Raw genomic sequence first — 16,804 nt, 5'->3', positions numbered from 1 at the left:
CTTTCACCTTGCAGCGAAGAGGAACTGTGGGGACCAGACAGGAAATTGCATCACTCCTTTATGAGAGATCTCCAGAAAAAGGTTGTTTTGGGAAAGGTAGCGGCTGAGGGGCCAGCTGCAGGCCTGTGGGAATGAACTGTGTGTGTGTGTGCGCGCGCGCTTGCTTATGTGTGAGCATATGTGTGTGAATGTTGTGTGTGGATGTGTCTGCATGTGGGAAAGTGCCCGTGATGGTGCATGCGTGCGGATGTGTGTGAGTGTTGCGTTTGGATATGTGTGATTGTGTATGTGAATGTGGAGTGTGTGGATGTGTGTGAATGTTGTGTGTGACTGCATTTGTGAGAATGTGTGCATCGTGTGTGGATGTGTGTGAGAATGTGTGTGTACTGTGCGTGTGTGGATGTGTGTATGAAGATCATGTGCGTGTGTGGATGTTGTGTGCTTTCCCCCTTCTCTCCTTGTGCTCCAGGAGAATGTTGAGGCCATTTCGTTAGGGAAGGAGCTGTTCGAGAACTTTGTTATTTTTATTATTTAAGAAAAAAAATTCTCGTTTTTAACCAGAAGGTCACCTTCAGTTGAACTGCTAACTGCGGCCTTATTTCCCGGTTTACTGAGGAATCTTTCATGACTTCTCCGCTTCCTTCCCCAGGCGGGGACGCCAAGCCGCTCTTGGCTGGAGGCGAGTTTGGGTTTGGCTGCGGGGCCCTCTGCCCGGCCGCGCCTGGTGTCATTAGCTCGCTTTTAACTTGGGGGGGGAAAAACCTAAGCCTTCTGGGGTAGGGGTGGACAGGACAGGACGGGACCCGGGCCCTGTCCCCTGCGGCCTCATCTCCCCCCACTGAGGGGCCTGGTTTGATGTGGAGGCTGAGAGCTGGCCTCAGGCCCCCAGCCCCTCGGCTTCGCCTGAGAACTTTTTCCAGGCACTCGGAGGAGAGTTGCTTCCGAGCTGCCCGCTGCCCGGGGTAGGGGGGTGCGGGGCTGTGGGGGCCCTGTGGGAATGAGGAGGGGTGACCGGGTGTGAAGGAAGTTTCCACGCCCTTCTCTGCCTTCCCAAAGCCTGTGGTGCTGTTCCTGCGGCCGGGCCAGTGCCAGTGGGGGCTGCCCACGCCATGTCAGGGCTGAGGCCCAGGGAGCTCTGAGTGTGTGTGTGTGTGTGTGTGTGTGTGTGTGTGTGTGTGTGTGTGCGTGTCTGTGTGTGTCTGAGTGTCTGTGTGTGTGCGTGTGTCTGTGTGTGTGCATGTGTCTCTGTGTGTGTCGTTTGCGCCTCGCTCACCCCCAGCCCTGGGCTTTTTCCTTAGCTGCTCTGTTTTGTTTTCATAATACAAGAGCCCTGGGGTGTGTAAAAGCATTGTTGAACACTGGCTGAGGGGAACTTGTCCAAACAGGGCAGGACGCGGGGCAGGAGGCTGTGCCCGCGGAGGTGGCAGGGCCGGCGCCCGGCATGGAAACACCTCCAGGACCTGCTGCAGCTGGCCGGGGTGGGGGCAGGGACCCTGAGGAGCCAGCCGGGGCGCCCCTGGGGTTTCCGTCACGTGGGGGTGACTCCCGAGGAGCAAGTGTGCGGGCCGGGCTGCGCAGGTGCCGTGGGCCCGGGAAGCCCCAGGCAGCGGGTCGGCTCCATGCGGAGTCGGGCAGCAGGACCGGTTCCCACAGTCTCTGGTGGGGGGAGCCGCCGGGCCCTGGGGGTGCAGGGGCTTCTCGGCCCCCGTGGAGGTCAGGCAGAGGGGGGTGGCTGAGGGAGCACCCAGTTAGTGGCTGCTTGGTTGTGTGGTCTGTCAGGAGCAGCTGGAGCAGGTGTACACACACACACACACACACACACACACACACACACACACACACACACACACACACACACACACACACACACCCCCCCTTACCTTCCTCCGGTGCAGAGTGGGGGGTGACGGCTGAGAGCTGAGCCCGTAGGCAGGAGCTGGGGGCCTCTGAATGAGCCGCGGGAGGGCCCTTTTGGTGTCACACTCTGTGGTACTAGGGGCTGCTCACATCTCTGAGCTGGGGGACCGTGCGGTGTTGGGTATGAACCCCAGGGCTCCCACACGTGCCTCAGCCCATTGAGTCCCCCACCAGCCCACAGCCGCCGCCGGATGCAAGTGTTTTATTATATGGGGGTGGGGGTGGGACGCGTTTTCAGTGCCCAAGGATTTTGACTTCCCCTTTGTTTCCGGGCTTGTTTGAGACTATGCCTGGCAGTGCTCAGGGTTTACTCCTGGCTCTGTGCTCCAGGGTCAGTCCCAGGTGGTACTCAGCAGGAGGGCGGGGGGTGCCGTACGGGGTGCTGGTGGTACTGAACCCAGGTTGGCCTGTTCAGTACCAACTGAAGGGGAAGGCCTCACACTCTCCTACCACCCCAGCCTCCCCGCCGAGGCCCAGCCGACAGCGTCACTTTGTCGCTTGCAGAGACGAGTGGCTGTGCTTGGCCTCCGCGTTCCCACAGCGCTCACCGTCTTCTCTGGGGGTGTCCGTTTCGAGGGTCCGTGCTGGGGCGGCTGCTGGCCCCTCCTACCTGCAGGTCCCCAGAGAGGGAGGGCGTGCAGGGCTCCCCCCCCACATCTGAACCCCCATCATCTGAGGATTAGCTTTTTTTTTTGGCCTGGGGAGAGGAAGCCCACCCTGGGGCCCCCCAAACACAGAGGCGGGCCTTCTCCTTTTTCACGGTTTTTCTCCTTCTGCCATGTGGAGTGCACTCCTGTGGTGCTTGACCATTCCCCCCGCCCCAGGTGGGGTTTGGATGCTGGGGCCGACTGAGGCTGTGCTGGTGGCCTCCAGGGAGGGCCATGCCCAGGGAGGCAGCGGGTGGCACTGCCAGGGATGGGCTCTGGGCCTTGCACATTCACAGCCTGCGGCCCTGAGCTGCTTCCCTGGGGTCATTCCTGCAGGTACGGGGTGAGGCGGGTGAGCCTGGCTCAGCCCCCTGGGACCTCTCAGCTCAGGCCGGCTGGCCGCTGCCTGGCCCTTTCAGCTTTGTTCTTGCCCCCCACCCCACCCACCCCCGCCTCCCCTTGGGGTCACTTCCAGCGCTTGGCCCTTGTGCGTGATGGTGGCGCGTGAATGGGGGTGAATGAATGAGCTCCCCAAGACCCCTGCTTCCCGCCCGTCCAGGCTCGGGGGGAACCGTGTTCAGTGGTGGCCACTGCTGGCAGCCTCCTGCCCAGGGGCGGCTCTGTCCTGCTTCCAGACTGGGCATCCGTGCACTGAGGCCCTCCCCCCCTCGGCCCCCCTGCATATCCCCGGAGGCCACCGGGTGGGCTGGGACGAGAGGGGGAAGAGAGAGGGAACAGCAGCAGAGCAGGGGCGGGGTGGGGGGGGATGGTGGGCGGGGGGGGGGTCCTGAGTCTGTCTGTGCGGTGAGGGGGCCCGTGGAGGAGAGCCGCCTGCCTCTGCTCCGGTAATACAAGCCAGATTGGAGCTGCCTTTCGTGGAGGCCCCAGTGGAGGCTCCGAAATGTGGGCGCAGGCGGCGCGGCGGGGCGGGGGCTGGGGGAGTGCGTTGGTGCTCCCTGGCCCCTCCCTGGAGGCAGGAGCCGGGAGGGCAGGGGTTGGGGGGGGGGGAGAAACGACAGGGCCTTGGAGGTCGTGGGTGCTTTGGGGGTGAAAGGGCTGGGCCTGGCCGAAACGGGAGTGTGTCAGAGCCGGGGAGATTAGATTACGGAGGCAGACAGAAGTAATGATTAACTTGCCCAGTCTGCACTCCGTCTCCAGTCTGTCCGAGTGTTGTTTTTCCCGGTGAGGACAGCTCGGCCTGGCCTGGCCTGGCCGGGGCCCGGTGCTGGGTTGTAAAGAAAGAAGAATGAGGCCGGCGTGAGCAGGGGGGCGGGGAGCCGGGGAGGAGAGAGGCTTTTCCATCCGATCCTGCTTTGGAATTTATTGGCCGGAATGCAGTCAATGTTCAAAATGCCATCCCCTGAACAGTTTTCATAATTGTTAGGGAACGTGGGGGGCGGGGAGGGGCAGGATGAAAAGGACTTTTGTTTTTTGACTTTTTTTTTCTTCTTCAATGTCTGGGGACACTCTTCCGTGTCTCCCTCTAGAAAAACCCGGAGTTGAGTTGGAGCAGTAGGGGGGAGGCTGGCGGGGGGTTCGGGGGGCGCAGGGCTGCGTCGGGGGCCTGTGGTACCTTTCAGGGAGTCATGAGCGGAGAAGCCGAGCCGGGTGCCCCTCGTGTGTGCTGGTGGGGGGGGGCTGCGGCTCACGGCGAGAGCAGAGCTGACCTGTGCCTCTGGGGCTTGGGGCCTTTCCAAAAATCGGGCTTGCATGGCGCCATCTGGTTCTGTTAGGGACCTCACCCCCGCCTCAGACACGGCCCTCGCATGCTTTCCAGCAGTGGGCGAGAAGAAGGAAACAGGGGGCTTCTGGGGGCTGTCTTAAGAGAAGGCTGTCCTTTTGAATCGGGGGGGGGGTGAATGTTCGTCGTTGGGGGCGTCCCACTGTGGATTCTTGTACTGGGGGTGGCAGGGCAGGGGCTGAACTTGGGGCCTCGGGTCGAAGGTTTGACTTGGGTCTCTTTCTCTCTCTTTCTCTCGCATGACGGGTCCACCCTGCGCCTTCCTGGGAGTGGCCAGGATCTTACCCAGCGGGGACTCGGATCTGGGGAGGGCGAGGGGGGGGGCCTCCATGGGTCCAGGTGTGTGAGCCTCCTCCTCCTCCTCCCTCCTCCCTCCCCCCCTGCTCTAAAGAGAGCTGCAGAGCTAGCTGGGGGGTGCAGGGGAGGGAGGGGTCTCCATGGAGCGAGCGAGCGAGTGGACGTCTCGAAACTTGAACTTGGGCGGCCGTGGGGCCGGGATGCGCCCGAGATAGCCGCCAGAGAGGCCCATTTACTGTAAATATTATGAATGGAGCTGGCCGGCCCGGGAGTCCCCACCCTTCCTCTGCGGCCTCGGCAGCAGGCGGGCAGCTGGGTACACGCTCTCATTTGCATGGCTGAGGACGGGGGCACAGGAAGCCGCCTCAGCCGGGCTGGCGAGACAGAGACGGCGGCGTTTGATTTGTGTGCCTTCTCTCCCGGGCCCGCGCTGCCCACAACTATAATCTAGGATGGCAAAATAGGAACCCCTGGGCGGGGAGGTGGGGGGGTGGAAGGGGGAGGGCCGGGCTGGCGGTGGGATGCTCGGAGGGCCCCGGGAGGGGCTGCTGGGAGCAGTTTGGGGGAGGAGGGCATCTCAGCCCAGGTAGCTGATGACTCATCCTCCGGTGTCTGGAAGGCCCAGGCAGGCAGCGGCCCTGGCTGGGGTGAATCTGCCGGTGGGGGGTGGGGGTGGGTGGGCCGGGAACGTGGGTTCTCCCTGCCTGGAGGGACTCTGGAAGTGGCCCCTGAGAGCCGGGACCCGGCTGTGGTGGGGGGCGCGGTGGGCCGGGGCGTGCCGGTAGCTCTGCGCTGTTCTGCGAGTGGTTTCCCCAGTCTGGCTCGGGCGGCTTTGGGCCTTGGATTCTGGTAGAAGCGCAGAGCTCCAGCCTACCTAACCGCAGCGATGTTCTTCACTCCTCCGGGGAGGCAGAGGCGCGCTGTGGGGTGCAGGTCAGAGGGGGCGGGGGGTGCCGAGTGCCTCCCCTTCTATCAGTGGTGGCCGCCGTGGACTGGGACTCAGAGAGGGCGAGCCACTTGGCCAGCGCCACAGAGCAGCTTGCTGGACAGGAAGCTGTGTCGCTGCCCCCTGCTCGGTCTGAAGTCAGGCAGTGTCCCGGCAGTATGTGCTGTGGGACCCCCTGGCTTCGGAAAGGAGCCTGGGGCGGGGGCGGGGGGCAGGGGTGCATCCGTGGCTTCGAGGGGTCTGAGATGGTCTCCCCATCCCAACTCGGCTCACGTGGGCCAAGGAAGTGGCCCTGGATCTGAGCTCTGTTCTTTGGCAAGTCAGACCTGCCTCAGTTTCCCCGTGCTAGTCCAGCCCCTCTCAAAAAAGCGGGCCCATGCCCAGTCGGCACTGGCTCCGTGGCATCTTGTGGAACTGCTCCCCACCAGGGCGAGGGGGCGAGAGGGCATAGGGCACAGCGTGCGTCCGTTGTTCCTCCAGCACCCAGGAGCCGAGGGGTATGTCCCGGAGAGGGGGCTAGTGGCCGCACGCCGCCCCCCTGCTCTGTCCTGGCTGTCACGCCCACGGCATGCAACAGACTTTCGGGGATTCCTGCGCTTAGGGCTGAGTGTGTGTCCCGACCCCCCGTGGCACCCCCAGGCCAGCACCTCCCTGGGGGTCCTCTGAGCACTGTGGCTGAGGTGAGGGGGTGCCGTGGTGGGTTGTGTCTGAGCCTCTCCTGGGTCTCTGAGGAAGAATCGGGAACACGTACGAGCGTGCGCCCACCCTGAGGCCTGCCCGCCACCCCCCTTCTGGAGGAGGTGGGAAGCCCCTCAAGGTGGGGTGCAGTGGGACCCCGAAACCGCCCCCTCCGTGTGTGTGGGATCCCTTGTGTCTGAGGCCCCTCGAGGTTGAGGTGAGACTGAAGCCGGTGCTCAGCACACTTTTATCTCACCCCCTGGCCCCAAGGTGGGCTGGTTTCCCGGCCAAGGTGAGGTGTGGGGCTCTGCCTGCTGGGGTTTGGGGTTTGTTTGGCTTTTTTCGGTTCTTGGTTTGGGGGCCACACCCGCCGACTCTGCACTCAGGAGTGGGGGGGACCAGATGGGATGCCGGGGATGGGACCCAGGCTGCCCGCATGCAGGGCAAACCCCCTCCTGCATCCTGTTGCTCCAGCCCCGAGTGCTGTTAACCTTTGAGATGGCTCTGGCGGAGGGGGGTGGGGGGGTGGGCGGGGGCAGGCAGGATCGGATGAGGCAACCCCTGGTGGCGCCCAGGGAGGACCCTGGACCTGGTGCCAGCCGGGCGTGGTGATGTTTACCTTCCCGGGTTGCCCGGTCACCTTCCCCGTCTACATCCCTGCCCTTTGGTTGCCCTCCGCCTGCGGGCGGCACCTCTGCCCTGCTCCCCCTGGGGCTCTGCAGACCCTGGGCGGGGAGGCCTCGCCCACATGGGGTTTGGGGGGAGGGGAAGGAGCCGCGCGTCCTCGCCCTCCACCGCCGGCCCTGCGGTGGCCTGTCCAGCTGTTTCATCCACCACGTGTGTCCCGGTCACAAGAGGGCTTTGGGGGCCGGCGGTCTCTGCTTCTTGGCCCGGTCGGTCATTTCGTCCTTCTGGATGCCCCCACGGGTGGTACCAGGAGGCCCTGCCCTTGTCCTTCCCTTCACTTCCCTCCTTCGTCCCCTCACACCTTCAAAGGAAACATCTTTACAGGGGAAGACTCCCAGCTTCCTTAAAATGTGGCTCTGAGGTGTGGTCACTCCGCCTCAGGGACCCCCCTAGGTGGGCGGTCCCTTCACGGGCCTCGTCTGTTCATTCATGACGGGGCAATTAAGCGGCTCTGGGTTGCTGGGCTGGGTCTTCCCTAATCTCCCCTCGCCTCCCCCTTCCTTTCCAAGGGTAGATTTTCCCCTTTAAGGGAAATGGGGGTGGGCGAGAGGCGGGAGGAGCCTTCAAGGAATTTTTAGGCCAATTCAGCATTTTTCTGGGGTTGCTCCAAAAATTCCCCAAACTGTAATAAAAAAAAAAAAACGGGGGGTGGGGTGGGGGAATGGTGAGCAGGCATCTGATTAGTTTTGCTTTTTACAACATGGCTTCTCTTTGGGATGCTTGAAAATGCACAAATACAGTTTTAAAGCAGGGCCCGGTACAGTTTGCGGAGGGGCCGCGGGGGGCTTGCGGGGAGAGCTCCGGAAAAGGCTGGAGAGCCCCGGGAAGTTAACAAGGACGGCCTCGGACCCTCAGGCCCCCCAGGGAGGCCCCCAGACCGTTGTGGGGAGCTGTGGGCCGGGGGCCAGCTCAGGGAACTGCTTCTCCGAGGAGATGCTGAGTTGCTTCCCTTCAGAGAGGTGCCCAAGTGGCGGGAATTGGGGCCACCGGATGCTCGGTGGTGCTTCTGCCGTATGCTCAGAGAAAGGCCAAGGGAACAGAGGCCGAGGTGGGTTTCCAGGGCCTGGGCCCCCTGCCTGCCTGCACAGTGCTGGAAGGATTAACCACATGCACAGCTGGGAGAGACCCCGAGACTGTCCCCCTCGCAGGCGTGGGCGCCACGCTGCCACCCCCTTCTCCGGGCGTGTCATGGGTGGGCTGGGACAGGCTGCGTGGAGCCCCCCACCAGGGTCTCCTGAGCCGCACTCATTCATCCCGACCTCCCCAAATGGCTCCTTCTCAGCCAGGTTTATTACCTGGAGTTTTCTTGTCATCATAAGCCCAAGTTTCTCCCCGTTTCAAAACACCTTCCTCGCCCAGAAACAAGCCTCCCGAGAGGGCTCCCTCCTCCCAGTGCGCCCCTGCAGCACGCCGGAGGATTCTTAACTTCCAGGGATGTTCTGGGCGCTGGGTGCAGCCTCCGCGGAGCTGAACTCCCCGGCAGGAGGGTTCAAAGATTGCCAGGGCTCCCGGGTTTATTAGCAGTTGATGGATACTTTGCAGAAACAAGTTAATGTCTGATGAGTCATCCTTTGCTTGGAGCCTTGTCCCCCTCTCTTTTTTTTTTTTCCATATATTCCAGGGCGTGTACGTACACACACACACACACACACACACACACACACACACACACACACACACACCCTCCTGTGTACATACACCGACCATGCACACACAGACCCACACGACAACGTGCACACTCCACCCGTCCCTCTCGTTTCTGCTTTCTCGATGCGTTCTGGGCTTGGTAGAGCGTGAGGGCAAGGAATGAGCCCCGAGTTTCCCCCCCCCCCCCCGCGCCCTGCAAGCCCGCCTGGCTATGTTGGGTGTCACTGGAGGCCACCTGTGTCACATGGAGGTCACAGTGCGTTTGTGACTTACTCAGGATACCTCCGGGCTACTTGGGCGGCTGTTTTAAAACCAGAAGGGGAAAAAAAAAAAAGAGAGAGAGAGAGAAAAAAAAAAGTTGATGGCGCTCCCTGCTCCAGGCCCCAACACGCCTGCCGGGTCTGGACGGGGTTGGTTTGTGGAGCTGCTGCCCTGGTTACCAGCCTGGGTGCCCCCCGCCCCGGCCTCCCCGTTCTGCCCCCACCCTCCGTCCGTCCTTGCAGCCCACTTCCCAGTTGTTGTGAAAGGCCAGACATACCAACCAAACGGACGCACAGCGTCGCCCCTCTGTGCCCCGGCCCCTCACCCCCGCCCCGAAGTGAGAAGTGAGGGCCCGCAGGGAGTGCCGTTGCGAGCTTGGCTCCCCCCACCCGCCGCCTTCCCCCCCCCTTTTTTTTTTTGTTAACAAATACAAGACTTCCGGTCCCCACCCTGCCACCACAAACCACAGCCTTCCTGCAGCCTGGCCGGCGGGGAGATTTATGGGCCTGTCTGAGGCTACCCCGAAAGGAGGAGTCGGAATGTCAGCCACGGGGGCTCCCTTTTCCCCGCGCACGGCCCCTCCTTAGAGGCCTCAGTGCCCGGCCAGGACAGCCCGAGCGTCACGGGCTGGGGGTGGGGGGAGGCGGGGAGGGGCCCCTCCCAGACGGTGTTCCCCTCCAGACGCACTCTGCCCAGCCGGAGGGCGCTCCGTGGCATCGGCGCGGGCACTCTGGCTTGGCACTCGGCCGTGCTCAGAGCTGCGTGGCCTTCCTCTTGTGATTGCGCTGCCCTCCCCTGCCCTGCGTTCTGCCCTCTGGGGCCCGGGACTGACCCAAGAATTGGGAACCGACCCGGGGTGCGCAGTTGATGCTCCTTGAGTTCGGGGGGCCGGAGTTTGGCCAGCCTGATTGCTCCGGGAGCCACATCTGGCAGTGCTCAGGAGCACGCCTGGCTCTGTGCTGGGGGCTTGCTCCCAGTGCTCTGGGGAACACGGGGTACCAAGGCTGGGGCCGTTCCGCTGCCCCCGCCGCCACCCCCTGGGTGCCAGGTGTGACTGTATCCGCCCCAAGGCCCAGGTACCAAAGCTCTCTTGGGTTCCGGTGTTCACTGGAAGATGCAGCGCACTGGCAGCTGGCCTTCGAGACCTGGTCTGGTCTCCGGAGCTGGATTCTAGCGCGCACACGCGTACATGTTCACACACACATACACTTGCACGAGGCCTGCTAGCCCTGGTGTGTGCATACACACACACACATATACATTGAGATACACACACATGCCCCTGTCAGGCCCACTGCCCCAGTGCATGCACACACATAGAGATATACACACACACAGATGCGCACACACACACACACCTGTCAGACCTACTGGCCCTGTTGCATGCACACACAGAGATGCACGCACGCACACACACACACACACACACACACACATCTGTCAGACCTACTAACCCTGGTGCATGCACACACACAAACACACACACACATCTGTCAGACCTACTAACCCTGGTGCATGCACACACAGAGATACACGCACACACACAAACACACACACACACACACACACACAAGTCAGGCCCACTGCCCTGGCGTGTTTGCCCTTCGGCCACCCGGGGCACCTGTGCTGGGACTCTGGGCCCCGATCGGATGTGGGGTGCCGCAGGCTCTGCCGTCACGCCCTCTTGTCCCGGGAGGGAGAGGGGACACGGGGTGGTGCTCCCCTCGCCCGCCCTCGCTCACCGTGCCCTCTCTTCTGTCCCGTAGATTCCCAACTTCTTCTGGAGCGTGGGGATCGGTCACACTGGTGCGTGGTGGCATACTGGGAGGAGAAGACGCGCGTGGGGCGGCTCTACTGCGTCCAGGAGCCCTCCCTGGACATCTTCTACGATCTACCTCAGGGGAACGGCTTTTGCCTCGGACAGCTCAACTCGGACAACAAGAGCCAGCTGGTCCAGAAGGTGCGCAGCAAGATCGGCTGCGGCATCCAGCTCACGCGGGAGGTGGACGGCGTGTGGGTCTACAACCGCAGTAGTTACCCCATCTTCATCAAGTCAGCCACACTGGACAACCCGGACTCCCGGACGCTGCTGGTCCACAAGGTGTTCCCCGGCTTCTCCATCAAGGCCTTCGACTACGAGAAGGCCTACAGCCTGCAGCGGCCCAACGACCACGAGTTCGCGCAGCAGCCCTGGACCGGCTTCACGGTGCAGATCAGCTTCGTGAAGGGCTGGGGCCAGTGCTACACCCGGCAGTTCATCAGCAGCTGCCCGTGCTGGCTGGAGGTCATCTTCAACAGCCGGTAGCCGCACGCAGCGGCCGAGGGAGCGCCGAGCCGCCTGCTCTCCACTACTTTGCTGCTAACGTCCTCCTCCGAGTGCTTGCTTCCCCCACCCCACCCCTGCAGGCTCCGGCCGCCGCGCCCCCGCCCCCGCCCGCCCTGTCTCGCCTCACTTCGGTTCCCTGTTTTGTGTTCACCAAGAAATTAGCTTATGGAAAGGATTGTTGATGGAGGGTTGGGGGGGGTGCCCGCACGCCCCCGCCTGGAAGAGAAGCAAAGATGCGCCACCCCGAGTCAGCAGCGTCTGAAGGGGGAGCGGGGCCCTGAGTGGGGCCGGCTTGGGCGGGGTGGGGTGGGGTGGGGGGTGGTGCAGGGTGGTCATGGATCCATCTGTGCGGACGACAGGTGGGCGGGAAGGGCCCCCACAGGTGTGCGTGCTTCTCCGTGGCGGCCTCTCGCTGCCCTTGGGTGTGCCCGGGCCACGGGCCACCGGCTGACCAGGCCCAGCGTTTTTTCTCTCTGCCCATCCTGCCCCGCTCTGGCCACCCTGCTGCCCCGTCCTGTCCGTGTCATTGGCCCTCTGCTCCTGGAACTCACGGTATCGCTCCCCCCACCTGGTGCCCTCCCAGGCCCTCAGCCTCTCCCCTGCCCTGGTTACGGCAGGTCCCCACCCCCCCCACACACTCACTCAGAAAAACCAGCTCAGCACTTTCTGCCCCCTCCCTGGCCTGTGTGGGGGGCTCTGCTGTCAGACCAGCGAGGGAGGCCCCCCTCCCCCCCTTCCCACCGAGAAGGATTTGGTCCGTCCTAACTCTAGGTACCATCCTGAGCTGACCCCTAACTTCCTTCATTTCTTCTACAACTCATACACTCGTATGATACTTTGACACTGCTCTTAGCTCAGTGAGCATGTTTAGACTTTGACATAAGCTATTTTTCTAACTACAAAGGTTTAAATGAACAAGAGAAGCGTTCTCATTGGAAATTTAGCATTGTAGTGCTTTGAGAGAGAAAGGACTCCTAAAAAAAAAAAAACCTGAGATTTATTAAAGAAAAAAATGTATTTTATGTTATATATAAATATATTATTACTTGTAAATATAAAGACGTTTTATAAACATCATTATTTATGTATTGTGCAATGTGTATAAACAAGAAAAAATAAAAGATGCACTTTGCTTTAATATAAATGCAAATAACAAATGCCAAATTAAAAAAAAAAAGATAAACACAAGATTGGTGTTTTTTTCTATGGGTGTTATCACCTGGCTGAATGTTTTTCTAAAGGAGTTTATGTTCCATTAAACAATTTTTAAAATGTATACTTGATTCCATGTTGTTCTCCAGCTCCTTTTTTCTCCGGGTGGGAGGCGAGTCAACCCCAAATCCAGGCCCGTTGGGGCCTGCGTGTCTGCACTGGGGCTTAGCTAGGGCTGGGGGCCGGCCCTCCGCACAGGGAGACTCTCAGGATAGCTTGTCCTTCTCCTAGAGGGGGGAGTCCTTGAGCGTAGTAGAGGCAGCTGGTGCTGGGGTGGGGGTGAAGGCAGACACTTCGGCCCCTCCCACTCCCTGACTGTCCCCGGCCTTTGCCAGGGGAGAGTCTGCCCTGTGGGCCCCAGACAGGGTCCCTGAGCAGAGCCGGTGGAGGCAGGGTGGGGGATCTGGCTCCCCTCTGGGTCCCTGGCCCTGAGAGTGAAGCGTGGGGGGGCCCCCGGGGGGCTACCAGGTGGGGCCAGTGTCGGCGTCTGCCCTCCCCTAACAGCCGTGCTGACCGGCCCTCCCTGGAACTGCACGTCTGTGCCGTCTCTGAGGCGGCCGCGTGATGGGCTCACATCTGAGATGCCAGGACTCTGGCAGGAGATGCGGTTTCAAGTTGGGCACCAAACACAGGCCTGGTGGAGCCGGTTCTTGCACCATAGGTCCGTGGAGGGGTCACTGTGAAGGGAGAGTTTCAAAGGGTTTGGTTCTCAGGGCCCAAGTGTGCGTTGCACCGGGGAGGCCTGGTTAGGTCCCCAGCACCGCACAGTCCCCTGAATCTCGCTGGCTGTGGCCCAAAACAGTAGGAATTTGGCTATCAAATTCAGCGTGTCCTTTTTTTTTTTTTTTCTAAAATTATTTATTTTTGAAATTGGTAAGAAGGGAGAAGGAACGAAATTCCCCAGCCTCAGAGGAACTTCGTATATAACTAAGTTCTGGACTGGAGCGACAGCACAGCGGGTAGGGCCTTTGCCTTGCACGCGGCCGACCCGGGTTCGATTCCCAGCATCCCATATGGTCCCATGAGCACTGCCAGGAGTAATTCCTGAGTGCAGAGCCAGGAGTAACCCCTGAGCATCACTGGGTGTGACCCAAAAAGGAAAAAAACTTAAGTTCCCAAATTTACAATTTAAAAAAAAAAAACTTGAGGTCAGGAGAGACTACAAGGGACAAGGAGCCTGGCATGAGGCTGAACCCAGTTCCATTCCTGGCGTCTCATGCCCCCCTCCCGCGCCCACCCCACAGTATTGCTAGGAGTGATCCCTGAGCACAAAGCCAGGAGTATGACCCGTGCTGCCAGGTGTGGCCCCCAAGCCCAAAATAACCCTCTTAGGGGGCTGGAGAGATTGTACGGCGGGCCGGGCCCTTGCCCTGTAAGCAGCTGACCTGGGTTCCATTCCCCGGCACTCCGTATGGCTCCCCCGGAGCCCAGTCAGTCAGGAGTGATCTCGGGGTGCAGAGCCAGGAGTAAGCCCCGAGCACAGCTGGGTGTGGCCCCCAAACAAAACAAAACACAAAGCCATCAGGGTGCCAGAGAGCGCCCAGCAGTCCAGAATGCACCCTTCGCATGCCGAAGGCCCGGGTGTGATCCCCACGCACGCCTCAGGGGCGTCCCGGCCCCGAGCCAGGAATAAATACCCTGAACTGGACGTGGCCCCTGAAAAGAAAAAAGAAACAACAACAACAACAACAACAAAGGGCCTCCTTGGAGGAGGCCGAGTCAGATCCTGCTTCCACCCAGCGTGAAGGACGCGGCACCCAGCCTACACTCCCCAGTACCCTGTGTGTGTGTGTGTGTGTGTGTGTGTGTGTGTGTGTGTGTGTGTGTGTGTGTGTGTGTGTGTGTGTGTGTGTGTGTGTGTGTGTGTGTGTGTGTGTAGCTGCTGGGCCGAGCGGAAGGGCCTTCAGAGGTGCTGGGTGGGGGGTTCGCAGCTGCGTGAGCTGCTTTTTGCCTTTTTTCCCCTCCCCTCTTTCGTTGACCTGAAGCCCGCCTCCTCCTCCTAGCTTTGTAAACCCCCCATCTCTGGGAAGCACCCAAAGAAGGTTCTAATTAACTCCGGGGTGGCAGGGGGGAGGAGGGGGGAGGTGGTACATGAGGGAACTGTCAGTCATTTCGGTTTGCTCTGGCTTGCACGGGCACGCCGGCAAGCTCTTTAATAATAATGGTTCCCATTTATTGAATGTCTAACTAGGTGCCAGGCGGGATGTGACGCGTTTGGGGGAGTGATTTAATTCTTACTAGGACCCTCTGCAAAAAATAATAATAATAATAATAAGAGACTTGTGAAGTGAGAAGACGGCGCACGGGCGGGGGGCACAAAGGGCCGAATGCAGACTGCTGGCAGGAAGCTGGGATCTATCCCGAGGACCCCTTGTTGCCCCCACGCACCACCGGAGTCAGCCCCCAGAAACAGCGGCAACGCCCGCCTGGCTGCAGTGAGGCCCTGGGTTGGATGCCCAGCACAGAACTTGATCCCGGTGGCTCTGGCAGCAGTGCTCAGGGAACAGGACAGGGGCCTGGGCTCCGGCGTGGAGCTGGGAAGAGGCAGGAGTCCATGCTGCCACCTGGCCTGGCCACATGGGCGGGAAGCCGAGGTCCGGGAGCCGGGGGGCGGAGGCCACAGCACCTCCAGCTTCCCGCGGCTCGGACTCGGCTTGTAGCCTGGGGAAGAGGAGTCTTCCGGGTGTTGCTCTTGGGGCCGGGAGGACTCCTTTCACCCAAGTCCCTGCCCCCTCGGCCCCAACTGCGGTGAGAGGGCCTCCCAGCCCTGGGGTGGGGGGGCAGGGGGGAGGACTTGGTTCCCCTGCTCTCTGGTGCCCTCGGCCTCACCCCTCACATTTCAGGGCGCCCTGTGGCCCCGCCTCCTCTCCCTTCTCACTCCACACCCTCTATGAAGGCCTCTGCTGCCCCCACTAGACACCGGGATTCTCCCCCTCCCCCTCCCCGCCATCCCACATCTACCCTGTTCAACCTCGGTCATCCCGCAGTCACCCCACACAAATGTCTCTCCCAGGATCAGCACTCCTAAGGCTCCCTCTCCAGCACCTTACCCCGTCCAAGTGGCCCTGCCCCCTCCACACACACACCTGGGGCCCCAGTGTGCTGGCCAGCCCAGTGTCACCACCCCCCTGCCACACACACACACACACACACACACACACAGACAGTGCTCTCCTGGGGGCAGTTTCCTTATCTCAGGATGCATCTGAGCTCACACCTCCTCCAGGAAGCCTCCCACCCTTAAATATATCTGCCCTACAGAAGAGAAGGTCCTTCTCCTTCACTCGGTGCTCTGTGGTCTCAGCGGAGGTCCCAGTCAGGAATCATTCCCCGAAAAATTTCCTGGCACCACACTCAGACCAGGCTCCAACCACGGACAGACGAAGGAGGGAGGGAGGGAGAGGCAGAAGGGGGCTGCGTGTGTGTCTTGGGCCCAGAAGAATAAAGCAATGACCTGACTCCACTCTTGAGCCTGGGGATTGTCCCACAGAGCCTCACAGCTTCCGGCCCGAAAAGTAAATAGCATTATCAGCGGCCCCATCCTGGGGATGCAGAAGCTGAGGTTGGCAGAGTTGCCCAAGGTCCCCCCTCGGCTGACAGGTGGCCCGGTCTGGCTTCATCACCTCCGAACTCTCATCTCCAAGGGCAGGCCCCGGGGACTCTGTCCGGCCCGTGTTCTTCTCTAAAACAAGCTCTGGTGTGCAAGGGCCCAGCTGAGTGCCCAGCAACGCCGACGGCAGCCCCCGTGCAGTGCATCCGGAATGCTGGGGACTCCTCCACCCACCCTTGGCCGCACACCGCAACCGCCCCTGGGAAGAAGCTGGCTGGCCCCAGAGAACTTGCACTGCGGGAGCACTTCAGGGAGGCTGGAGACTTCCGGGTCCCTTGGTGAGGCCCCGCCCAGGACGGGACTCCGTCCACTGGGGGCGGGGCCTGGGGAGAGGGGCGGAGCTCCACCCGCAAGATTGCCCTGAGGGGGATAGGGGGGCAGGGGGAGGGTGGGTTTAAACCCAAGTGACCCCAGTTGACTCTTGGGCCGGTCACCTAACCTTTCTGAAACATGAAAGGGCTGTGATTCCGATCCCGGAGCCGGCCAGGTGATGACCAGGTGGAAGCACGGGACACTGAGCAACGCGCCGTCTTGAACCCGGGGCACTGGCTCGCTGCTCTCATCTAACCCCGGGTGGGTGCTCCGTGTATAGGGGTCCCTGATCTCCTTTTTGTTCCTTTGGTTTCTGTTTTGATTGGGGGGTGGGGCACGCCTGGCAGTGCTGGGGGGCTCCTCCCTGCTCAGCGCTTAGAAGTTGCTCCTGGTGGTGCTCAGGGGCCCATTATGGTGCCGCCTCCCCAGCACCCCAGCCTCCTTCCCGGGGTGACCCTGCGGCGGGGAGGACAGTCAATGGGAACAGCCAGTGGAGGGGAGAGTGGAGGTGGGTGGTCGACAC

General features: G+C 61.3%; 1 protein-coding gene across 2 annotated transcripts in view; it reads left to right on the top strand.

Annotated features, from left to right (window-relative positions):
• SMAD7 (SMAD family member 7) overlaps positions 1–12,423 on the top strand; it is a 28,223-nt gene extending 15,800 nt beyond the window's left edge. For both annotated transcript variants that reach the window (XM_004616125.2, XM_004616124.2), the window contains exon 4: positions 10,588–12,423. In XM_004616125.2, the coding sequence (XP_004616182.2) occupies positions 10,588–11,126 (539 nt within the window). In that variant the 3' untranslated portion in view covers positions 11,127–12,423. The remainder of the gene's footprint in view (positions 1–10,587) is intronic.
• The last annotated feature ends 4,381 nt before the right edge of the window (positions 12,424–16,804 follow it).

Source organism: Sorex araneus, chromosome 2 (assembly GCF_027595985.1).
Source record: "Sorex araneus isolate mSorAra2 chromosome 2, mSorAra2.pri, whole genome shotgun sequence".
NCBI classification, from domain to species: Eukaryota; Metazoa; Chordata; class Mammalia; order Eulipotyphla; family Soricidae; genus Sorex; species Sorex araneus.
This window is presented reverse-complemented; position numbering and strand designations above follow the sequence as displayed.